This window comes from Caretta caretta, chromosome 4 (genome assembly GCF_965140235.1).
Source record: "Caretta caretta isolate rCarCar2 chromosome 4, rCarCar1.hap1, whole genome shotgun sequence".
Taxonomy (NCBI): domain Eukaryota; kingdom Metazoa; phylum Chordata; order Testudines; family Cheloniidae; genus Caretta; species Caretta caretta.
Window position 1 is genome coordinate 145748281 of NC_134209.1, and position 26552 is coordinate 145774832.

The window sequence follows — 26552 nt, forward strand, 5'->3', positions numbered from 1 at the left end:
GGAAGGGAGGTTGTGGTGGCAGCTTTTCCTCTAGAGAAGAATAGTCCATGGCCTGGACTTGGGAGACCTGAGTTCAATTCCCTGCTCTGCCACAGACTTCCTGTGTAACTTTGAGCAAGTTTGTTTAGCCTCTCTGTGCCTTAGTTCCCTATCTCATAGGAGTGTTGTGAGCAAAAAAGCCGTTAAATATTGTGTGGGGCTCAGATACTTCAGTATATGGGGACCATATAAGATGATCTGACAATTTTTTTCTTTGAAAAACAAGCAAGATTTTGCAAAGAGTGAGTTAAATATAGCAAACCCCTAATAGAGTTTGAGGTATAGGAGTCAATGAGGATGGAGAAATAAAGCTGTTTGGTAAGAGTCTACAGCAGTACTGAAGGAGGGAGAGAAGAGAGTTGCAGTGGAGGAAGACTGCATGATCGTGAGACTTTCTCCAGAGATGTTTTTGGGCATGGGAAGAGGAGGAAGCAGATGTGGGAGTAAACCAGGTTTAGGCGTCCAGTTGTTATAATATATCCCTCTTTAGTAGGTTTTTAAGGGCACTGTCAAGCTATCAGGTGTTTCTAGGTCCAAATTTAGATTTTGTGGGTTTGTTTTACAGAATTCATAAAATTAAAAAAAAATCTTAGTATTGAAACATTTCATCTGGACAGGTTGTGACTTTTAACAGTGTCTTAGTTCATGAGAACCTGTGCATGAAACTGTCTTGTCTACTTTAGTTATCCACCCTGGCCAAAGTGATAAGAAGGTGGAAAGTACAAAGATATTTATATTTTTGTTTGCGTAATCTAGAGTATTAGCCATCCAGGAATCAATTTTCCAATATGGCTTTTAACTCTACAATGATTTGAGGAAAAGCTTTATAGTAAAAAAGAATCTGAAAGTATTGTGTCAGAAGAATACTAGGAATGTTCTGATATTAAATCTGATATTTAAATTAGAATTTTACCAGAATTTTAAAAATGTCCACCGGCCCCTACTTTCCTGTGTTTAAACACATAGCCTGACCACCTTTTTATTTTTAAAATTAAAAGGCTCTTTTTAAACCATCTTTACATTTGAGATATGCAAAGAACACATTGAAAGCAAGAACACTGTGGACATACAGATTAATGTACTAGAGAAATATAATCACCAGAAAGGATTACTTTAAACTGTATTATATATTTAGGGATTCAGTATATTAAAATGAATCAAAGAAAAAAATGCATCTCTCTTCAAAGTAGCTAGCTCATTATTGCATTTCTCTTTATACTCAAGAGGAAAAGACCATTATTTTTAAGAACACTATTGTTATAGAGACAGGTTTCAGAGTAACAGCCGTGTTAGTCTGTATTCGCAAAAAGAAAAGGAGTACTTGTGGCACCTTAGAGACTAACCAATTTATTTGAGCATGAGCTTTCGTGAGCTACAGCTCACTTCATCGGATGCATACCGTGGAAACTGCAGCAGACTTTATATACACACAGAGAATATGAAACAATACCTCCTCCCACCCCACTGTCCTGCTGGTAATAGCTTATCTAAAGTGATCATCAAGTTGGGCCATTTCCAGCACAAATCCAGGTTTTCTCACCCTCCACCCCCCCACACACGAATTTACTCTCCTGCTGGTAATAGCACATTGTAGGGAGAGTGGTCACTTTGGATGAGCTATTACCAGCAGGATAGTGAGTTTGTGTGTGTGGTTTTTGGGAGGGGGGTGAGGGGGTGAGAGAACCTGGATTTTTGCAGGAAATGGCCCAACTTGATTATCATGCACATTGTGTAGAGAGTTGTCACTTTGGATGGGCTATTACCAGCAGGAGAGTGAATTTGTGTGTGGGGGGGTGGAGGGTGAGAAAACCTGGATTTGTGCTGGAAATGGCCCAACTTGATGATCACTTTAGATAAGCTATTACCAGCAGGACAGTGGGGTGGGAGGAGGTATTGTTTCATATTCTCTGTGTGTATATAAAGTCTGCTGCAGTTTCCACGGTATGCATCCGATGAAGTGAGCTGTAGCTCAGGAAAGCTCATGCTCAAATAAATTGTTAGTCTCTAAGGTGCCACAAGTACTCCTTTTCTTATTGTTATAGAGAATCTGTCACTGGAACAATAACTCTTATCTGATGGGACTAATGCATTCTTGCCCTCTGATCGATCATTAACATTGTTTTTATGAGTGCCTCTCGGTTGATGATTAAAAAACAGTGGTGCTGTTTTAAAAACCCATCTCTCATTTTGTTTGTTGGCTGTGACTGTCATAGCAGATGTGTGTGTCAGTTACAACTCCTGCGCTTCGTCAGGGCTGTCTGAGCTGTATTAATTTAAAACACCACAGCTATCACCCCAGCAGTGCCAGTGAGTCGTGGGGTTAGTGGAGCTCTTTGTTTGACAACTGCTGCTGTATTGTGTGTGTGTGTTTTTGTTTTTAATTTCTTTACAGATGTCCATCTCCGTTCAGATGTCCAGTTTTCTGTAAGTTGTGCTCTGATACTAGTAGTTAAATACAGGTAGCGCCTGCTCTGTAGTGGTTTAAATATCCAGCATTACTATGGTAATAGCAGGAAAGGCTTGGGTATTGGAGGTGCACTGTTTTTTCTGTTCTCTCACATTAGGGTTCATGTACCTGAACTCCTATAAATCGGTGCTTTTAAGATGAACAGACTCCTAGTAAAAAGAAAAGGAGTACTTGTGGCACCTTAGAGACTAACAAATTTATTTGAGCGTAAGCTTTCGTGAGCTATGGAAGCTTATGCTCAAATAAATTTGTTAGTCTCTAAGGTGCCAGAAGTACTCCTTTTCTTTTTGTGAATACAGACTAACACGACTGCTCCTCTGAAACCAGACTCCTAGTAGATGATTTAAATGCAAAGTTCTCGCCATTAGAGAAAAGTCATGAGAAAAGGCGATTGGCATGAAATATGTCTGCTCAATATGAGCTAGTCTGGTTTATGAAGGAAACTTTTGTGCTAACATGAAAATTTGAAATATTGGGAGTGGAAGTATTTAAACTGGTGATTTGATAACGATAAGTTAAAATACAAGAAGGGACGGTTGTGACTGCAGACTAATGTACAGTATTGTGATTGCAAATGGACATTTGTAATTTATGTTGCTTCATAGAGAGGGTATATGCATGTGCAGTAGCTGCCATTGCACTGGCAGTCTTAATTCAAAGCAATGTAAAGTCCATGTGGTCAAATGTTGCAGTGCTAATATTTATCAAGTGATGACAGCGCTGATCAGGTGTAAGAGCAGTGAGGTCATTGTTACAAAATGAGCGTGGGCTTACATCAAACTATAATGTGAGTTCTGTTTTTAGCTTATTGTTTATACATTTGGCCTCTTTTACATGCTTACACAAAGAATGTTGCATGCTGAGTGTGATATTGTGACGTTGCTGAAAAGCAGAAAGGGAGTGACTGCTTTTTCAGCTGAATGTTTGCATGAATGGAGATTACTCATAGCATTCACTGTAGTAGGAAAAGAGCCTGAGAACAGAGATGTGGCTTCCCTTTTCGTGCTGTTTAATTTCTTTCTCAGTCATTCTTTACGGCTTGTCTACATGCAGAAATTGACTGGCATATCTCTAACCAAATAAATATTCTGCTATAGCTGGGCCAATCAATTTCCCCACATAGACCAGGATTAGATACAATTCAGAACTTCAGTGGAGGTGTCAGTGGATTTTATTTTTTAAGAGATTTATATTGGCAAAAGCTTACTTTTTACTCTATCTACATTTTGGGTCAGATTTGACTTGATTCCCTTCAAATAAATTGTCTGTTATATCATCTGTCCATTGTTTAATGCACTTTCTATTTTGATTTCTTTTCATTGTCTGAGAGTGTTTTTTATGACACAGGAACTAAATTCGCAGTAGGATCTTGCTAATGAAGGATTGAATAAATATGACTATTTAAAAATCAAAGGTATTGTATCACAATGTAGTCTGTTTTGAGAAATGTAGTTGGTTTCTAATGACAGATAATACTTCACAGTACTTCCATAGATATCCTATAGTATATTTTTACAAGTAATTAAATCTTAGAAGTGCAAGTTTTGACTACAGAACTCTGCCGTTAAACCTTGGCTGTGAAATGGGGTGAGACTGCCAGGATTTTTGAGAGAATTATCAGGCTTGCTGATAAGAGAGGGAGGTTCTGCTGAAACTGTTTTGAACTTTTCAGTGTCCAGTGACCAGAGCAAAATAAATTTGTTTTTATGGAGCCGATGTATCAATTGTTACTTTCCTCCTCCAACAACTGAGACTGTAAGACAGTGCATAGAGAACATCTCTGTGACACATTTTCTTCCGCAAAATGTCATGATGTCATTCATAGCTCTGGTCTAGACTGCACAGTTAGATTGATGTAAGGCAGTTTACATCGACCTGACTCTCTAAGTGTCTACACTAAAATGTAACTCCCACCGATGCAACTCACCCTCTACACCGACTTAATAACTCCACCTCCACGAGAGGTGTAGCGCTTAGGTCGATGTGGTTAGGTTAACGTAGTGTCAGTGTAGACACTGAATTGCTTACGTTGACTGTTGCTGCCTTTTAGAAGCCACCGCACAGTGCCCCACACTGATAGTTAAGCAAGCACTCCTGGTGAGGACGCACACCACGGACACAGGAGCATAGTGTGGACATGCAAATGCGATTTAATTACTGCAGTGGCTGTATGTCAGCGTAACTTAGGTCAGCGTAATTGTATAGTGTAGACTTGCCCATAGGTTTCTCATGGTGCTTCATACATGGCAGGAATTCATCTTGGACGTGAACTCAGATGTTTCAACTACCTTGTGTAATAGTCAGACTGACTAAAATAGCAGTTGGGTTGAATTTGTTCTTGCATGCCATATATTATGGGGCAGGGTAGTTCTCAGTCCTGACTCTGCTTACTTACGGGGGAAAGAGTAGTTGTTCTTTAATGGGAAGCCAGATGAGGGTTCCTCATCTGTGACTTTCTGTGTGGTAGCAGTCTCTGCAGGATGTGGATTGTGCTTTGCTTTCCTTTACATCAGGTTCAGAACTCCTTTAATTTGCTAGTAAGAGAATAATTCTAATCCTTTTCAATGAGATCAATGGATTAGCGGTTTATAAAATTGCAGGGATTATCTCTTTTTTTTTTTTTTTTTTTTTAAGCAGCACACCACCATTTGTGTACCCAAAGTAGTATAGGTTTAAGAAGGAATCTATTTGCTGTTAGTAAGATTTTTTTTTTAATTTAAATATTGAATTTATTTGTAGGGTTTTTTAATAAATCCAAGAACTTGAATTGATACCTGGTTTTTTCCTTTTATTTAAAAGACTAAAAAAGAATGCAGTTGGTGCATACTCAGTGTTGTTCATTTCTCAGGCCTTGTCTACGCTGCCACTTTCTCGCTCAGGGATGTGAAAAAACACCCCCTGAGCGCCGCAAGTTTCAGTGCTGTAAAGTGGCAGTGTAGACAGTGCACCCGTGCTTGGAGCCGCGGGGGTAGCTACCCCCCCCTTGGGGATGGGTTTTTTACAGCGCTGGGAGAGCTCTCTCCCGGCACTGGTGCCGTGACTACACAGCCATGTTAAAGGCTGCCGCAGCCGCGCTTTAACGATGCTAGTGAAGACAATACCATAAGATATTTAGGGTACCTTTCTGCAGCTCCTACACAGGGGGAATTGCAACTGACCCTGGAGTTTTGCCCGAATGAGGTATGCAGGATCATACACAAAGAGGATTTATTTTTGAAGCCACTTGATTATGTAACCTTCATTTGTTTGTTTAGAATGAGTTTTAACTTGTAGGAAAAGGACTTCAGAATCAGTCCCCTTGCCTCCTGTGGGTGACTGGCAGACCCTAGTTGGACCAGAAAGGAAGGGCTGTTTTTCTAGCCCTCTTGTATCTGATGTGAAGGGGAGAAAGATCAAATTAAGTACTTACATTCCAAAAATGTAAAAAAAAAGAACCACTCTTAATTCTAATAATAAAAAAAAGACCCTATTGCAAAAATGCTGTTCCTTGGAGTCCAGGAAAAGTAGGTTTTAGTTGGACAGATCTGAAGGTAAGGATTAAGTTACACCCTACTGACCCTCCCTCTCCCCCTTCAAAGTACTGCTTAAAATCTTCCTTTGTGTGTGGCTAGTTTAAAATAATTTTCTCCCCAGCTTGTTTTATTTCTGTATTTGCTTGACCTAGGTAGGCTAGGTGATCCTCATTGTCCAATTGCCGAGCTTCAAGCCGGAAAACCCTGGCTGCCCCCCAGTATGCTTTCAAAGATGTGCTCTTTTAATGTATACAAAGGAAGGCTCATGATTTCCACTGCACTAATGAGGCCATGGTAGTCTCATTGAAATGTGCCAATAGCTGCCATGGTGGTATTTGAGCAGCCTTGTTCTGTGAATTCAAATGTGATTTAACATGGCAGCCCCCATGGAGCTGAGGAAAACTGTTTTCTCTTACAGAATTTCAATAATGCTGCTCTTCTGCACTTAAAAAAAATTATCATTCCACCAACACAGTTTAGCCTGTGGAGCCCCGGTGTAGGTTTAATTCCAGTCTTTTGTTTTTAAAATTTAAGCTTACGTTTTGCTGAGTTTTTCCTAAAGACAGAGGTGGTACAAAGTGTATAGAAAGTAGGGAGGGTGGAATTGAGGAAAGAAACAGTCTGCTCAATTTCTTTTCTCCTGCTGAGAGGCTTGCATAGTGGTAGCAAGAGGGACTTGGGAATGCTGACAGGTTGAGATTATGGTTTGATAAATGGACCAGTTTAAAGTATCTTTAGCCTGTATTAAAAGCTTGTATTACTACTCAACTGCGTCATATGCTCTCTTGACCTTTTAAAGAGATACTTTGCATAGCCTGGATGCTCGTTGCTAAGTTGTGTGGCTGGTGCCTATATCTTTTGCCTTCCAGTAGAAGACTCTAATTACATGAAGTTATAAAGTTCTGGTATAAGACCTCTTGACCACTGCAGCGCTCTCTCTTGTGCTGGTGGCTTAATTTTCCTAGGCACTCCCAATATCTTTGCAGCAATCTTACAATAAATCTCAATAAATAGTGTATCCTAGGCCCAAAAAACCACTGTAAAGTGAAGTTAAGGCTGCAAGCAGTAACATAAAGGTAAAAATCTTTGTATTAACGTAGTGGGTGAGTTTTAGAATTGAAAACTGGAAAATTCAGAGTTAAGGTTTAAGCCGATAAAAAACCTAAACAAGGAAACAGAGGAATTGGGAACTCGGGTAGGCAACCCATCAGGGAGTTATTCCTGTGCACCCCCTACCAACCTGCTATACACGTGCATCTATTGCATAAAAAAATCCAACTTCATTGCAGTTGCCTTTGACTTTCTATTCTCTAGCTAGTATCTGGCTGCAGAAGTGGGGAAGAGGTTTCCTCCCCCGCAACAGAACCAAACACCATTTTTTAAACATCTTAATTGCAAACAGCTGGTCTGATTAACTTCGAAATTTTTCCTTTTTTCATTGACATACAGTTGAGTTACACACTTTGAGGTCTGCTTCTGCAAGGAAAAAGGCTAGAAACTTAACTTAAAAAAAAAAAAAAATCCTGCAGCCACTGTAGGTCTCTAGCAGTCAGTGTAAGCCTCTCTGATCCAATGTGCCCTTCTGATGTTTGAAATGCTAATAGTTTATTGATTAAAAACTAGAGAAGAGACAAAACTTAGTGAACTGAAATCATCTAGTCAAAAAGTAATATAAATGGCCAAAGAACTTAGATTTGCTGAACTGAGATGAATACTCCTATTTTAAGGGTGTCATAATTTAATAACCTCTTATCCAATTACGTGGATGAAAAATTCTACCTCTAGCCCAGACTTAAACTACTAATTTTGAGGCCACTACAGTTTGGCTTGTGAATTTCTTAAGGGGGCAGACAGTATCAGCCTGGCTTATAATCAAAATTGAATTTTACCCTTAATAATGAGAGCACAACAGTAAATTACTGTAATTTTTTTTTCCTGTTTCAAATTCATCCTGTAAAATGACATGATCAGGTTTTGGATTTGTTTTGTTTTATTTTATAAACTGTGCAGGCTCGTACCACTGAGTATACAGTAGGGTGGGAGGAACTGTAGGAGGGAAAATCATGTTGTTTTATGGCTGTCACTGTTTACTCAAACAACACTACACCCTGTGCAAGGCCCCAGGAATGCTGCTGCGTTCACTGGCCAATTTTGCAGTGTTGCGGAGGGAGTCACAGTATTCAGTTCTCTTCATTTCCCCTGCTGCAGTTCCCAGCGTGGGATAGTGGAATCTCAGTATCCCTGACTCTTTACAATTCCATGGAATTTCTTTAACCGCCTCAGAACAGTTGAAAAATTCCGCTTGCCGATAGTAAAGCATACACAGTATTGAAAAATCACAAGATGCGGCCCAAAATATTGCGTGAACTTGCATTAGGACTTTTTTTTTTTCTTCCCACCAAACTGCTGAGAATTCTGAAAACCTTTCCTCCTCCTCCACAGAAAACAGCTGTTACTTTAAAATGTGGGGAAAGAGAAACCATATATTTAGCACATTTTGAGGTTAACATCTTCTGTTGGCATCAGGAAGGATGTAAAACAAACAGTAAAAACGCATTGGCACAAATTCCTATCGGAGTAGGGTGAGGAATGCCTTTTTTTTTTTTTTAAGGTTCTTAAATAATGTTTCAGAGTAGCAGCCGTGTTAGTCTGTATCTGCAAAAAGAAAAGGAGGACTTGTGGCACCTTAGAGACTAACAAATTTATTTGAAAATAAGCTTTCGTGAGCTACAGCTTACTTCATGATGAAGTGCTACTTTGGGCATCCCTGGAGACTGAAGTCTTGTGTTCACAGAACAAGGAATGAGGGTAACAGCAGTACAAGATTTGCTCCTGGGGCATTCTGCACCAAATAATTAAAAATTCTGTGCCAAAAAATAAAAGTTCTGTGCACAATATTTTAAAATTCTGCAAATTTTATTTATCAAAATAACACTAGATAATCACACCAGTTTCAATTATTTTGGTAATTTATTTCAAAAAACCTGTCAGCAAGTATGTCTGTAACAATACACACACACACAGAAAATTCCCCCAGGAGTAGAGAGTTAAAGAAACCCCTATGACAACCCAGTTCCTGTTTCTCTGCCTCCTGCCCAGCCAGGGGGCCAGACACCCAGAACCCCTCCCCCCCCAGAGCCCAGCCATGGTGCCCCTGCCAGCCAATACACCCTTCCCTCCCCCAGAGCCCAGGGATCCAGAGGGAGAAACAGCCTGATGCTGGGTCCCAGGCTTGCATGGAGTTTCCTACGCACCGCCGTCTCCTTCCCTCAGGGCATGCTGGGAACTGCAGCTGCCAGGAACCCTCTTGCTCCCTCCCCTGGCAGTGTTTTCTGTGTGTGAGCTGGACCCTGTTGGGTCCAGCATCCCCTAGTGGCGGCCAGCAGCACTGCATCCCATTTCTGTGCGGGAAAGGAAATTCTGAATGCACTGCATTAATTTCTGCAAAATTCTGCAGTGTGCAGTGGTGCAGAATTCCCCCAGGAATAAAGATTCTTCCCTTCTAGCCCCATGCTACTTGGCTGTTCCACAGCTAGTCCTTGGAGCCACCTGGTCCCTTTTCAAACTACTCCCTAAAATCTTTTGAGATAATATAGCCACCTTATTTAGTTCCTCCTCTGTATCCCCATTCTGAACTCAGCTAGTCTTTATTTCATTTACCTTTTTGGTTCTTGGTGACCGACAGCATTCCTGCAACTAACACAAGATGCCTACCTTAAACATATGCTGTGCAGACTATTAATCTCTTGGTATTTTATTTCTGACTATACTCCGTTAGAGAAATGATGAGATGTCTGTGTATTAACATAAAAGATATGAGCGGGCCTATTCACGTTCTCCTTAGCAGCACTCCTTGTTTTAGTACAGTGGTTCTCAAACTTTTTGTATTGGTGATCCCTTTCACACAGCAAGCCTCTGAGTGTGACTCCTACACCCTGGGGGCTGGGGCTGTCAGTCCCACACCTGGGGGGGCAAAGCAGAGCTGGGGCTGTTAGCCATGTGCGGGGTTGACAGGTCCAGCCCCACAGCTGACCGGGGGGCTGACAGCTCATGACTCCCACATAACCACCTTGTGATCCCCAGTTTGAGAACCCCTGTCATTGTATAACAATTCATGAATTGGCAAAGAAAGTAGTTTTCAGGATTTTGGGGGGATCAGACTTTTGGAGGGACCCTGTACCTAATGACTTCCTTCTCTGAGCCTCTGCCCTTATTCAGTCATCATTGTAAATCCATGGATCACCAGTGCACTTGCCATGTAGCTAAGGCTAAGAATTAGCCACGGGTATTTTTAGTAAAAGTCATGGACAGGTCACAGGCAGTAAACAAAAATTCACTGCCCTGTGACCTGTCAATGACTTTTACTATAAATACCCATGATGACTAAATCTCTGCGCCTGGGGCCCCGCTACTCTGTGGGGCCCCTGCTCCAGCAGTGAGGGCTGACTGCCCCCAGCAGCCCATTGCTTCAAGGCCCCCGGGGACTACTCTCCCAATGGCCTTTGGGGCTGTCCCTGGGGCTGCTGCTCTGGCTGCCCCCGGGGCCACTGCTGATATTGGCACATCTCCAAGCAGCGGCCAGTGTGGCTGGCCTGGCGACAGCTGCGCCGGCCACCGCAGCTGTGGAAGTCATGGAGGTCGCAGAAAGTCATGGAATCCGTGACTTCTGCAACCTCTATGACAGAATCGCAGCCTTACCTATAGCTAACTGTATCTGGCCTCATAGTATCCATGAATTTACTGCTCAGTGGTACAAGGGTTTCCTGTTTGTATTCCACAGTGGACTCTAGTAATCATGTACAGGGAAGACACGGGAGGCCAAGAATGGGCACAGCAAGCTAGAGGCCAGTGGGAAAGAGGAAGAAATTAACTGAATTGAGCAATAACGGTAGAGTGCTGTTTTTATCTTTATTGTGAAATGCCAGCCTGGAACGTTGACTGCTATGAAGCAGAAAGAGGATGTTGTGTTTCTACATCCACATCTCATGGAGCAGCTTCATTCCTGGCTTTCAGTGTCTTTATTTAAAAGGAACATATGGATTTGTGTTGAAAGGAGAGCCATTTGGCGCCACTGTGAAGAATTGCACATGGATCTGGAGTTTTAATTTTGTTTGTGTGTCAAGGATTCTTCCCTTTCAAATTCAGGGGGAAATATTAGTGGAGAGTTGCTTGGAGTGTGATCTAGTACTTAAAGCAGAGGATGAGAGCTTGTAGTCCAGTGTTCTACTCCTGACTCTGTCACCTTGGACAATTCACTTAATCTTTGTGTGTGTCACTTTACACCTCTCCTCCTCCACTTGGCCTGAGGGGGTCAACACAGTAGTGTGTAAACCCAAATCCCCAATATCTGAGTACATACCAGACAGGGATAGTGAGACCTGACAGGGATAGTGAGACCAAGATGAGTCTCATCACATCATTTCTTCTCCAGCTGCACACATCATTTGGCTAGAAGTACTAACATGGCAGGATCCTAGTCATTTTCACTCTGCTGCTGTTGCTGGGCAATGGGAAACAGAATAGACATGATCCTCTGTTGCTTGGGGGTGATAGGGAAATAGAGAAACTACCTTGTTAGTTTTCCAACCTCACCTGTACCCTGAGTTCCTACAACAATCGCAGAGGATCTTGCCTGTGTTTATTTCTGCACAGCACAGGTCTCCCATGACCAATAGGACCAGCAGAGAGAAACTGACCTTTGAGCATGTCATTTTAGCACTTTTGCTCCTCCTGTCTGGTCTGTGTGCTGGACAAGTAGCAGCACAGGACATGGGGGACATGCAAATAGGATGCCACCAATTGTGCACCAAATTTGAAATCCTAAAGATTACCAGATAGTCCCCTCTCACGAAGGGAAACTAAGTAAATGATAGGTTTCAGAGTAACAGCCGTGTTAGTCTGTATTCGCAAAAAGAAAAGGAGTACTTGTGGCACCTTAGAGACTAACCAGTTTATTTGAGCATAAGCTTTCGTGAGCTACAGCTCACTTCATCGGATGCATACTGTGGAAAGTGTAGAAGATCTTTTATACACATAAAGCATGAAAAAATACCTCCTCCCACCCCACTCTCCTGCTGGTAATAGCTTATCCAAAGTGATCACTCTCCTTACAATGTGCATGATAATCAAGTTGGGCCATTTCCAGCACAAATCCAGGTTTTCTCACCCTCCGCCCCCACACACACAAACTTTTGTGCTGGAAATGGCCCAACTTGATTATCATGCACATTGTAAGGAGAGTGATCACTTTGGATAAGGTATTACCAGCAGGAGAGTGGGGTGGGAGGAGGTATTTTTTCATGGTCTCTGTGTATATAATGTGTTCTGCAGTTTCCACAGTATGCATCCGATGAAGTGAGCTGTAGCTCACGAAAGCTTATGCTCAAATAAATTGGTTAGTCTCTAAGGTGCCACAAGTACTCCTTTTCTTTTTAAGTACATGATAGTATTTTATGAAAAATAAGGAAGTGTGGGTACGAAAGAAGCGACAACATTATGCAAGGTTCCTGTTCGCCTATGCGAGATGGGCAATAGTGACCCTTTAAAACTGGACAATCTAAAACTAGAGTCATTGTTCCACCATCATAGCGTTAATACTAGCCTACGCTGTATATGGATTTGAAAAAACGCTGCATGCTTTCCCACCACCCTGGCGAGAAATGAAAGTCAGTGCTGAGGGACACGACATTTTGATCTCCTATAGAGGTGTTGTGGCAGGAAACAGTGAAACAAAAGGCCAAAGGAAAAAATTCTTCAAGTACTATTTCATAGCTAGGAGGGGAGAAGCAAATACATGGGTAGGACAATTTTGTGGGCACAAGCAGTTAATGGATGTAATTTAGGTTTCTGCGATTCAGTACACTGGATATGGATCTTATGACTATTTCCAAATGTGTGTTGCTGGCTGCTCTGCAAGCTTTCTGTAGTTATGCCACGCACGTACTTTTCTGGGTTGGACTTCCATTGAAACCACTGGCAAGAGGATGGACAAAATGACCTAATGAATCACTTCCATTTCTCATTTCTGCTTCAGTCCAATCCGAGCACATCATGAACGAAAAATGTTCTACTTTTGTTTTGAACTTCATTTCCTCACTATTTTAGGCTGGTTAGAGGTTCTTTTGATTTTTCTGTAAAATGTTAAATCAGCCCTGAGCAGACTGTGGCCTGCCTTCCCAACAAGCACTGGATGAAGGAACTTGAACTAATGAAAACTAGAGATGATCTATTTTCTGCATTTATTTCCATGCCACTCTTAGCACAAATTCGTTCACATGTAAGGGTACATTTAAGCAGTTCCTCAAATTTGATGATTATTTTCTAACTTAAATAACAGGAGTGAACCGCTCTTGCCCTGTATTGTAGGCAGAGCTGATGGGGCCGCATAGAATTAAGGTTGCCTGATGCTTTCCATTATAAGACTCTATTTTGAACTGCTTATGACTTTTTGCCAAACTTTAGCCATTCAGTCTGAAATTTTCCATATGATCATGTAATCAAAGACCATATCATGCGTATACACATGGGGACTGAATTAAGGCCACACAGGAACCTTAATTCTGCCATTTCCTATTGAGTGCTTGACTTTGCGACCTTAATTTTCTTTTAACTTATTTTTGGATGTGATATTAGATAGTGTTGAGGTAGCTACAAACCACTCTTTCTCTAGCGCTTATAGCTTTCTGCAAAAAAAATCACCTATTCCAGTGGTTCTCAACCAGGGGTCCGTGGCCCCCAGGAGGTCTGCGAGCTGGCTTCAGGGGTCTGCGGGGCCTCGGGCCCTGGCAACTCAACAGGGATGAAACTGGGAGGAGAGCCGCAGGGCTGAAGCCGGGTGCCCCGAGCTCTGGTGCCCCCCGTGGGGCTGAAGCCGAGAGCAGAGCCGTGGGGCTGAAGCTAAGAGCGGAGCCATGGGGAGCCCTGAGCTCTCTCCCCCGTCACACACACCCGGTGGCTAAAGCCAGGAGCCCTGAGGCCCCACAGCTGGGCCCTGAAGTTTTGTAGTATGTTGTGGGGGGCCTCAGAAAGAAAAAGGCTGCAAGTTTTTTCATTTCAAAGGTAAATTTTTTTTTTTTTTTAGTTGAGTAAAATTCCACTTGGCCATTAGGAGTTAGCAGGATGTGGAAATTTTTTTCCACTTTGCAAAAGATTTTGGGGGGGTGGGGCTCATTTCCTACTCTTAGGTAACTTACATTGCTGTACTGTAAAATGTTCAGGTTTGTCATAGACTTAGTCTTCACTGAGGACAAACGCCTTTGATGTGTTGGAACAAAGTGTGCTTTCATGTTTACTTTGTTCTTTTAAATAAGTTTGTATTTTTGTAGTGTCTTCTATCCAAATATTTGTGCTTTGAAAACATGAATTAAACTTTGCAACTTTCTTAGGGAGTAGGCAAGGGATATACGACCATTCTAGGGTGGCATGTGGGAAGTCCTTAAGAGCACACAGCAGCCCTGCTTAATGGCTAGGCGAGAAATTGAAGAATGTCATAAGCAATTGAAAGTGGAAGGGGATTTTATGTAGGTTTGGAATTTGACCAGGACACGGGGGATGCTTGTTTCCATTTCACCATTGCAGCTGCTCCATCATGCTTCCTTTCTAACATCCATATTCTTGCCAAAAGATCCATAGGATCTTTAGTGACCACTGGTGGTCATTAGACTTTGGTTTTATGACTCATCTGAAACATGGGACATCCATCAGCATAGCAACCTCATGGCATAGGCTTTATATACTAGTGACTGAGGGCGGAGTGCTACCTCCTGAATCACCATTTCAACACCAGATCGGTGTCTTAACCTCCAGTTGTGTATGCGCGGGGCCAAATGCCAACTTGGCATAAGTAGGTGCAACTTGCATGGAAATTACTCATATCCCTTATCTTAACTTGGTCCTATGCCCTTACTTGTTTCCTTATATTATACTTCCTCTGTGTACTGCAGTGCACTTTGTGTGTGTATAAGACCAGGAGCAGTTCTGAGTCGCCACAATGCCAAGAAATAATAGGGTTACAGATGGAGTTTCAGCTTTTTGTGAGAACAAACACACACTAGTTAAGTAACTTTAATTAATTATACCATGTTTCTCAAACTAATTGAACTTTAGGTTGCTTAGCAAAAATATTAGTAGTAGCTCCATGAGCCTTATAAATTTAATTTTATTAATTAAAATTTCAGATTATATTGCTGACCAAGTTGTGAATGAATTAATATAACTTAGGAAGTTAAAGCTTATCAAGACATAATAAATCACAGTAAAGCAGTACACTTATTCTAATCTCTCCTGTTTCTGGAGAGGTAACTTTGGTACCATTATGGCATGATGACTCTTTATTATAATTCATTTGCATTACAGTAGCACCTAGAAGCCAGGGCATCATTTTGGCAGACACCGTACAAACATATAACGGAGAGTTGCCTGCCCCAAATCTGTGTGGATAAAACAAACACGTGGAGGGAAATATAGGTCTTTATCAGTTTGCCAATCAAAAATTGTGTCACTAAAGCAGTATTCCATATTCATGAATTTACAAATGTTTAACATTGTCTCGGATAAGTTTGTACCATCTTATGGTGTTTTTAACACTATAAATTCTATAATATATTGGTACTATATAAAATATAACAACACTCAAGTATTTTATTAAGATTATTAATATTCTTGTTTCGGCCATTGTCATACATTTTATTCTGAACTTCTTTGTTTCTGTGAATCCGATTAAAGTATCGGATTTATGTATAATTCATGTCATCAGAAAGACAGAGCTGGTAACTACAAGAGATGCAAACCTGATTCCAGATAGCTAGTTGGTACTGAAATAGCATGACCTGGACATGTGCTCTTAGCCAGTCATAGTTCATGTTACTATTTTGCACAAATTCCCATGCGTATCAGACTGGCTGGGGATAAATAATAGCCAAAGAAAGAAAGTTATTTTCATGGACAATATTGTAATTAAGGGAATTTCCATAACAGTATGCACTAGCTACTAATATTGTCTTGCTCTTGAATGACGTGATATCCAGATGCTTGCAAAATCCGTCACTTTTTGTAACCTGTATGGTTTTCTATATATTATCTTCATTATTATTGTAGATTGCTTTTAATAAAACATATTCTTGAAAGGAGCTAGTCTCAAATTCATTTGGGAGGGAACAGGATAGGGTTTTAGCATTGATTAATGAGAGCATGTTGGTGCAGTACATTAGGTTAGTTTAACATCTTGGCTGGACTCTGAGCAGATATTAGATACATCCCAGACAGCCAGTTAATCAGGATCTCATAGCAAATGTGTATGTGTATATATTGTGGAAACATCATGTTGTCCTTTTTCTTTAGGCTGTGTTTCCAGAGCCTATTATAAAACTACAGAATATGAAAATGGAAACAAGTATCATGGTTTTTTCTCCACTCCTTTTCCCTTTGCTCTAGTGTTTAGTTTTTTTGTTTTTTTTAATTACTTAGACATTATTCGCAACTGGAACAGATCCTGCTAACTTTCCCCTACTTCTTTAAATGAAACACAGAGTGCATTCTTGGCCCTTGGTTTAGCATTTGCTGGCAAAGAGCCTTTTCCCCAAAGAAGTATGTAGCAATTGCAGAGTAATTTTTTATTATAGCTTTTGTGATTGGAGACTCTCACCTTAACTTTTCACACAAGTAACCTCCCCTTTGCGTGTGCTCATAATTTGCTCCAAAATGTTCCCCTTGGGTTGAAGTGGCCCAGGCTTGGCTTTACTACAGAGGAGAAGTTAGAGGAAATTCCATTGAGCTGTTTTGGTGGGTGAGGTGGTCAGCTTTAAAAATAGTTTTTAGGGGTTTTTTTTGCTGCTGTTTTCTACTGTGCCCAAAAGATCACGTGGAATTCAGTTTAGATGTGTGCACCTGGTGAGGATTTTGATTATTGTATGTATATATCAAATGAATAAAATAATCATATCTCATGGCTGAATGCATACCTCTGGGTATTTGAATAAGGCTTTGTCGATATTCAAAGTTGCCACCGGTTTAAATTTTGAGTTAACTGTTTTTCGTTAAATCGGTACGAAAGCCTGTGAGGGCTTATAGACTTTAAGGTCAGAAGGGGCCATCATGACCATCTACTCCAGGGAAGGGCAAACTGTGGGCCGGATCCGGCCTGTCAGGGCTTTCAATCCAGCCTGCGGGATTGCCAGCCCTGTGGCGCAGCGGGGCTAAGGCAGGCTTCCTGCCTGCCCTGGCCTCGCACCACTCCCAGATGTGGCCAGCACCACGTCCCTGCAGTCCCTGGGTGGGTGGGCAGAGAGCTCTGTGCTCTGCTCTCGCCTGCAGGCATTGCCCCCCGCAGTTCCCATTGGCCGGGAACGGGGAACAGCGGCCAATGGGAGCTTCGGGGGTGGTACCCGCAGGTGAGGGCAGCATGCAGCGGAGCACCTACTCCACCCCACCCCCAGGAGCCACTGCCGGACATGCTGTCCACTTCCGGATGCGGTGTGGGGCCACGACAGGCAGGGAGCCCGCCTTAGCCCCGCTGCATGCCTCTGCCACCCCAGAGCCGCTTGAGGTAAGCGGCACTGGGCTGGAGCCCGCACCCCAAACCCATCCTGAACCCCACACCCCAACCCCCTGCCTTGAGCCCACTGCCGCACCCCTCCTGCACATCAGCACCCTGCCCTGAGCCCCTTCCTGCACCCCAGCCGCTTGCCCTGAGCCCCTTCCTGCACACCTCACCCCATCCCACATCCCAGCCCCTTGCCCCAGCCCTACATTCATGGCCCTGCGTACAATTTCCCCACCCGCATGTAGCCCTCGGGCCAAAAAGTTTGCCCACCCCTGATCTAGTCTGACCTCCTGCACATCACAGGCCACAGAACCTCACCGACCCGCTTCTATGATCAGCCCACAACCTCTGGCTGAGATATGGAAAGTCCTCAAATCTTGATTTAAAGACTTAAAGTTACAGGGAATCCACCATTTACTCTAGTTCAAACCAGCAAGTGACCTGTTCCCCATGCTGCAGAGGAAGGTGAAAAACCCCCAGGGTCTCTGAATTCATTTTAAACCTGACTTACAGGGTTTTGCTCCTCTGTAGCTTAAACTAACTTCAAATCATACCTCTAGTTAAATTGATGCAACTTTGAATACAGACAAGACCGAAGTCTTTTACTAAGTTTCAGTGGAGGGGGAGGGAACTAAGTTATAAATAGTTTGTTCTAATGATCTCTTGTTGATGGTTTGGGGAATCTAAGTACAGCTTATAGAAAAGGAGTACTAGTGGCACCTTAGAGACTAAGTACAGCTATGAATTCTGTTTGTTATTGGGGAGAGGCTATGCATATATGTATCAGACTGCAGGCTCCATTTTGAATATGGAGCTTGCCTGCCTTCTCTGTCTTTCTACCTCCATGTTCCAGTGAAATTCCAAGGTGATACAATGGAGGATCATTAAACCTTGATGGTCCTCTATTCACATGGAAGCCATAGGGGAGACAAAGTTGGTTACTATCCAGGGCAAACCAGTTTCTCAAGTCTGAACCTCCCCAGGGAGGTAACTTAACAACAGATCACCTGGTGGAGGACTCTGATCACCCGATGAGGTGGATCTTACCAGACATTTTAGCAGCAGAGAGAAGAGTGATAGACTTTGCATCCGATGAAGTGAGCTGTAGCTCACGAAAGCTTATGCTCAAATAAATTGGTTAGTCTCGAAGGTGCCACAAGTACTCCTAGACTTTGCAAAGCTTCCAAACCCCTGTGTGTTACCTGCTTCAACTATCACACCTTCCTAAAGGGATAAACTGTAAGTCATATTGCTCACAATGTTGGAGTTCTGGGAAAGAGTGGGCTTTAGCCACTGGGGAGTTGAGGGGAGCTGGCACTAGTCCCAGGTGGGGATATGGATCTCAGCTCTCAGGAAGGGGTTCTAGGAGGATCTGCACCCCAAGAGTGTGCCTAGAGACCCAAAGCCGGAGGCAGTGCCTGGGCTTTCCTCAGACTCAGGAAGTTTGAGTGCATGAGCCCAGCATGTGGGCCCAAATTAGCAGTCTGTGGCGTGACCCTCAGGGGAACCCTTACAAGGGGCTGTGACATCCCTTCTGACCTTAAAATCTATGAATCAGTGAAAACATTTCTGAGCATGCTTCCTGGGAATGTGTTAAGTTGTATCAGTCTATTGAAGCCACACCCATTTCATTAGATTGTTGGGGTGCTAGGAAAAATGCAGATTCTCTGACCAACCTAACCAGGAGACATGGAGGGACAATGTGAACAAGGAGATGGTGAATGTTGCACACATGCACTTATAAATCCTCTCCCAAATCTCTGTCTTAACACCGAGAACAGAATAAGATCACTTGGGAATGATGGAGAGGGACAGTTGCATTCCAGTTTACCACAAATGCTAAGCTTCTGTTTAAAAATATTCTATTTCTGTCTTTTCCCATTGCTAAGATAGAACTGTCACATTACAAACTGATGCATTGCTACCCTTTTAACCCACTTATGCTGAGAACTGTCTCCATCCACTGACAGTGAAGGCATGAGCTCTCTCTTCACCCAACCCATTCACTAAAGTCCAGTATGATCCAGAGAGCTTACATGAGCTATTTGTGTAATGGCATTAAGTCAAGCAGTTTCTTTCCTGTTTAATAAATATAAACCAAGTGAACAACATACAGTTGGAATTCATGTGTTAAAATTAGGAAATGAAAATGTTGAGTTCTCATACTAGTGTTACCTTGATGGCATTACACATAGTGACCAAATTCATGGCTCATGTGATTTCATTGACTATAGTGGCATTTGGAACTTGGCCATTTTGTATATTTAGGTCCATCTTTAATAGTCCAGTTTGCAATCAAAAGTATATGTGAGCAAAGCTGGCAAATGCATGTTCCTGTGCGTCCTGTAGCTGTGAGTCCTGTAACTTCATTTCCTGACTCCTGGGCTTTTTACATTTTTAACCTTAATCTTCCATTAACTCATACTTTAATATAATTGCTTTTGTAAGTGACAAAGAAATAGGCTTATGTCCCAGAGCTAAACCTTGGCATGTCTGACTCATTGAATTGTGTAATAAAAGAGGAGAGAAGAAGTTAGTTCTGAACTAGAGGCTTTCTGTTTTAGTGCATTAATCCCCTGGTTTTAATTCAAATTACCTCAGCTGAAATGTGTGAACTGGCAATTTACATGGAGGATTTTAATTCCCTATTCAGTGTGGATCTAGTGTTTAAAATGTTCCAGTGTAAAGGGCCATGCATGCAAATCTGATGGCAGGATCAGGGCCACAAACTGTAAGCTGTTCCTTATAATGTGTTAGTACAGAGCCAAGCACAGTGGGACCCTGATCTTTATTAGGACCTCTGGAAACTACTAGTACTAAGGCTTCTTCTAATTGTTTTTTAAAGAAACAAACATTTTCCAGTCCTGAGCACTTCCTGGACACTATGGTGCTAATAAGCGATGGTCACATAAACACCACCCTGTGCCAGAAACCTACTGACCGCTATTCCTACCTACATGCCTCCAACTTTCACCCAGACCACACCACACGATCCATTGTCTACAGCCAAGCTCTACGATACAACCGCATTTGCTCCAAACCCTCAGACAGAGACAAACACCTACAAGATCTCTATCAAGCATTCTTACAACTACAATACCCACCTGCTGAAGTTAAGAAACAGATTGACAGAGCCAGAAGAGTACCCAGAAGTCACCTACTACAGGACAGGCCCAACAAAGAAAATAACAGAACGCCACTAGCCATCACCTTCAGCCCCCAACTAAAACCTCTCCAGCACATCATCAAGGATCTACAACCTATCCTGAAGGACGACCCATCACTCTCACAGATCTTGGGAGACAGGCCAGTCCTCACTTACAGACAGCCCCCCAACCTGAAGCAAATACTCACCAGCAACCACACACCACACAACAGAACCACTAACCCAGGAACCTATCCTTGCAACAAAGCCCGTTGCCAACTGTGTCCACATATCTATTCAGGGGACACCACCATAGGGCCTAATCACATCAGCCACACTATCAGAGGCTTGTTCACCTGCACATCTACCAATGTGATATATGCCATCATGTGCCAGCAATGCCCCTCTGCCGTGTACATTGGTCAGACTGGACAGTCTCTACGTAAAAGAATAAACGGACACAAATCAGACGTCAAGAATTATAACATTCAAAAACCAGTCGGAGAACACTTCAATCTCTCTGGACACTCAATTAGAGACCTAACAGTGACAATTCTTCAACAAAAAAACTTCAAAAACAGACTGCAACGAAAGACTGCTGAATTGGAATTAATTTGCAAACTGGATACTATTAACTTAGGCTTGAATAGAGACTGGGAGTGGTTGGGTCATTACACAAAGTAAAACTATTTCCCCATGTTTATTTCCTTTCTCCCCCCCCCCCCCCCCCACTGTTCCTCAGACGTTCTTGTCAACTGCTGGAAATGGCCCACCTTGATTATCACTACAAAAGGTTTTCTCCCCCCTCCTCCCCCCCCACCCGCTCTCCTGCTGGTATTAGCTCATCTTAAGTGATCACTCTCCTTACAGTGTGTATGGTAACACCCATAGTTTCATGTTCTCTGCATATATAAATCTCCCCACTGTATTTTCCACTGCATGCACCTGATGAAGTGAGCTATAGCTCACAAAAACTTATGCTCAAATAAATTGGTTAGTCTCTAAGGTGCCACAAGTACTCCTTTTCTATTTTCCAGTCCGTATGTCACCTTTTTGCTACCCTCTGATGTCCCTTCCTCATCCTGTAAGAGTTTTTCTGTCCATATTCTTCTAGTTAAGCTATTTTATTTGTAACATTTCTTATGGACCTACTAGAACTTTCCTCCAAGCAATCTCTTGGGACTTTTCATGGGAGTATACTGTACTTTTCCTCTTTCAGGGTCTGTTACGATTCAAGATATTCAGTCTCTTTTCTCCTATAGCAAAGTGCTTATTTTTAATCTTCCTTCAACTTGCTTATTCCTTTCGTGTCTGGGATTGTTGACATCTCTGTCCCACTCACACATACACGTTCACACACACACACACACACACACACTGGTCTACGCTAGAAGATTATCTTAACAAAAATCCACACCCCTGAGCAGTGTAGGTAAGCCCACCATAGCCCTGGTGTAGACAGAATTCTTCGACCTAGCGACCACCTCTCGAGGAGGACTACCTATGCCGACGAAAGCACCCCTCCTATCAGCACAGGTAGTATTACACTGAAGCGCTACATCAGTACAGCGATGCCACGGTAGCATTTCAAATGTAGATAAGCCCCCGGGCACACAACCGTCTAATCCCCCCCCTCCCAGAAACTTCACACGCTGCAAGGTCACAGGGTTCTGCTGGAGGCAGTGGCAATTAGAGCCATACGGAAATTCAGCTTTGAACAGAATTCCATCCCAAATTCTCACACTGGCCAATTGATTTTTCAAATCTGTCTGAAGCTGAGTTTTTAGTTGCCTTCCCCATACCCACACACACATGCTCAAATACCAGTGGCATAGTTGCCCTGGCTGTTTTTCATTGAGTTCAGTTGGTGCCCTACCATGATCTGGGGGAGCAGATTCTACCCCATTCTGGTTTCTTACCCATGGGCACTGGTGCAAAATCTCCTTTTCTCCTTGAGTATAATTCCTGTACTATCCTCTCAGTGCCATTTTCCCTCCCTAATGAGAGACATCCCCAACCCCTTCTGTATTTCACTGTTGCTCCCACCTCAACTCCTTTCCTCAAAACCGCCCTATTTCTTGTACACATGCAAGGTTGTCACTTGCTCTGGCATACAAGGAGCAACAAACGATGCAAGATCATCTAGAGCATGTTGAATGCATGCTATGCTATCTCAAATCCTTCTTCATTACACTTGCTTTTTCCTAGGCCCTGATCTTCTGCCCTTATTATGGATAAGAGGGTACATCAAGGCACTCTTACCCCTTCCTACCACATTTATTTGATTACCCTAGAATAGAAAACCTTTTTGACAAATCTCTGCTTATTTTACAGTTTATCTCTGGGTGACTGACCAAATTCTCCGTTGGCTTCCCATCGAAATATGAATAGTGAAGGATCTGATGTGTCTGGAAGGAAGGTGCCTGGGGTAGGGAAAGGAGTTCTTTACATTAAGCAAAGCACTTACAAATAGGGACAGAAGCAAAAAAACACTTCATCAAAATTTTAAAAAAAACAAAGAAAATCTTCTTTCTTTTTGGCTGCTGCTTCATAGATCTGTGAAGTAGACTAAAATACAAGTTAAAAGAAGAGCCCAACTTCTAAAAATCTGTCAGTTTATACAAAGTCCCTTAAAGCTATTTGTTTCCCAAATCTCATGCAGAATATTTTCAGTCTAACCTTTAATGGTTTTTACTTGACACTTTTATTTCCCATGTCTTTATGTTAAGTTATGGAATAGAAGAAAAAAATTAACTTGCCAGGTTGACCCCAATGTGGCAAGAGTTAAATGTATTGTATTGCTGAAAGAATTTTATGCTGTGAAAAGTGCTGGACTGACAGTCCTAGAGTTTGAAGTCCTTTCTTTACTTATAGATAGGCTTGGCAGAATTCCAGTTTTGTTTTGTGTAAATTCACCAGTTATATCAGGTTTTTTAAAACCTTTTTTCTGGTTTTTATTTATTTGTTTGTTTACTTATTTTTAAATAAATGTTTGGTTTCACAATGGTGCCGCAGGGGACTCCCTTTGCAGCAGGTGACACCAGATACCTGCAGACACAAGGTGCAGGGGAGTCTTTGCTTGCAGACTATTACCAATAGATATTTTTTTCGTCAATTCATTGTGTCCGGTGAAATCAATGTTTACTGGCAACTAACGATTTATTTCGAATCCTGTGAAGCCTGTTCATAGAACATGCACAGCATGGTCAGCACCCAGGCAAGTTTACTTCCACTTCCATCAGTATGCCTCAAGGCAGTTCATTGATTTAAGTGGAACTGATGACTTGAGTAAAGGCTATATAAGGCCTATTATCTGATTGAATTTCATTTGGTTTAATTAGGATAGTTTTAGGGCGGGTTTAATCGTCAGCTTAGACCCACTTACACTTTTTTCAGGTATTGGTTGGTTAGGGTTACCTCATGTAAGGAAGGAATGACTGAGTGGATCAAAAGGAAAAGGAGTACTTGTGGCACCTTAGAGACTAACAAATTTATTAGAGCATAAGCTTTCGTGGGCTACAGCCCACTTCATCGGATGCATAGAATGGAACATATAGTAAGAAGATATATATACATGTACAGAGAAGGTGGAAGTTGCCATACAAACTGTAAGAGGAAGGAAGGTGATGTCTGTCTGGATCAGATATTTAAGACTGCCCATCTCTTCTTTTCTTTAGTGGTTAATAAACTGCCTTTTTACTTCCTGCTCTGAAGAATGTTGCTTTAACTGAGTTTTTATAGTTAAACTGATACCAAAGGTCATAAATATAAAAGACCATGGCATATATACTGGATAACATAATGTCTGAACACAACAAAATTCGAAGCACTAGTCGGAGGATGAAGAATTGCTCCCAATGTTTTTGTTTCAGAATGTGAGGTAAAATGCAGCCAAGTCACTGGATAAAAGTAAGAAGTGATGTGTAGCATGTGATGGGTGAAGGAAGTAATACTTATAAATGGTGTTCAATAGAAAAACGAAGTAGAAAGATGTGGCAAGATCAGCCTATGGAAAGCTTTTGGTTTACATAACCGTTTGTTTAACCCTGCTGCTTTTGCAATACTGTTTAAAGTGTACCTGTAATAAAACAGGAGGAGATACATCCTTCCCAAACTCCTTTCTTCGGGAGGAGGGGGAAGCTGCCTTACCCGCTTTGTTGTGATAGCTTTTCACGCTGAAAACTAGCCATTAGCATTAAGAGCCTGCTTAATTTGACAAAAGGAGGAAAACTGTAACACTATCCTTATCTAGTTGTGTTAAGGTGTTGTACGGAGTTCCAAACAATCTATGTGTGGCTGTTTTGTTTGTCCTTGTTGTTATACCACAAGGGGAGGGTCAGGTTGGCATGTTGACTTTGACTTTAACTAGACATTTCCTTTCTTTTGTCTTAGATCCCATATACACTATAGCTATCTTGGGGATCCAGTTACAACACACACCCTAAAATGGTTACAACATGGTTCCCCCTTGCAATGTAAACGTGACCAAATTGTGTTTTAACAGAATCCTTGATCCGTAGTACAGCCTTTGACTAAACAAGGCTGCAGTAGCCCAGTTAAGGGACACATGAAAAAACCCCAAACTCCTACTGCAAGACCAAACTGTATTAACTCTGTCTAGACAAGGAAAATAAGTTTGGGTTTGGGTTTTTTTCTTAAATCAACGTAGTTGTCACAAGATAGCTAATCCCATTTGAAACACAAGGCCTCAGACAATTGTGTTATAAGCAGTACCCGAGAAGTGGCTTTAAGGGTGTATACAAGCTTCTAGACTCAGAAGTTATTGGAGCATTTCTGCTTTGGCTCAGAGGCTCTTTTGGTACATATTCTGGTCTTTAAGGATTTTAATCAAGCTTAGAAGTTGCAAGAAATTACTATGAAAACTCTTAACTGCTATCTTATGGAACTGAAGCCAGTGAGAGAGAACACAGCAGTATTACAGCATGAAAGGTAATTTTAAAGTTACGGAGACACCTTTGTTACTCGGTGGGGTATTAGTGAAAATAAACCAGAGCCAAGTTGGAAGGTGATGCAAATCCCAAATATGACTGATGCTAGCACATGTTGGAAGAACTGTTATGCAGGTTTGAGTAAAAAATCAATATAAATGATCTCGTTCCACAGCTCTTACAGGGGTGAGGGCAAGCAACATAAACGAAGGGTAGCGTTCTGTGCGCTAATTCTTTTGGTGGGTTTTTCATTTCCCATGAAAACTAAGCTTATACATTGTATAATACATGCACAGCCATCTACCTTATTACTGTTTATAGAGGAGCATAAGAGTACGCAGTGCTTTCAGAACAGGTAAGAAGGCCCTGGTTCCTTGCTCTGAAAGTGGGTAGTATAAATCCTGTAAATGCCATGCAGGTAACAGTGGCTCTCATGCAAGGAGGAATGAAAGAAACCACAACGAGATCAGCAGAGGATGGTTTAACGGAAGAAGTGGGTTTGAAAAAGGAAAGGGCATATTCATAGATTCATTCAGCGATTCTAGGGCCAGATGGGACCATTGTGATCATCCAGTCTGACCTCCTGCATAACACGGGCCAGAGAATTGCCCCAAAACAATTCCTAGAGCAGAGCTTATGGAATAAATCCAATCTTTATTTAAAAATTGCCAGCAATGGAGAATCCACCATGACTCTTGGTAAATTGTTCCAATGGTTAATTACTCTCACTGTTAAAAATTTACACCTTATTTCCAGTATGAATAGCTTCAACTTCCTGCCATTGGATCAGGTTATACCTTTCTCTGCTAGATTGAAGAACCCATTATTAAATATTTGTTCAGCAGGAAGATACTTAGGCTATGTCTATGCTACAGACCTTACAGTGGCACCCGCTATCCCG

General features: G+C 42.0%; 1 protein-coding gene across 4 annotated transcripts in view; it reads left to right on the plus strand.

Annotated features, from left to right (window-relative positions):
- The window catches only part of RNF24 (ring finger protein 24), a 72439-nt gene that overhangs the window by 9687 nt on the left and 36200 nt on the right, over positions 1–26552 (plus strand). Inside the window, exon 1 of one of the 4 annotated variants that reach the window (XM_048846351.2) lies at positions 2250–2346. The exons of 1 other annotated variant lie outside the window; for it this stretch is intronic. Coding sequence is in view for 1 of the 3 variants with exons in the window: in XM_048846349.2 (XP_048702306.1) it covers positions 2432–2463 (32 nt within the window). In the remaining 2 variants the exon portion in view is untranslated. Of the gene's footprint in view, positions 1–2249; positions 2359–2380; positions 2464–26552 lie in introns of those variants that run through there. 2 more of the 4 variants (XM_048846352.2, XM_048846349.2) reach the window with 2 other exon arrangements.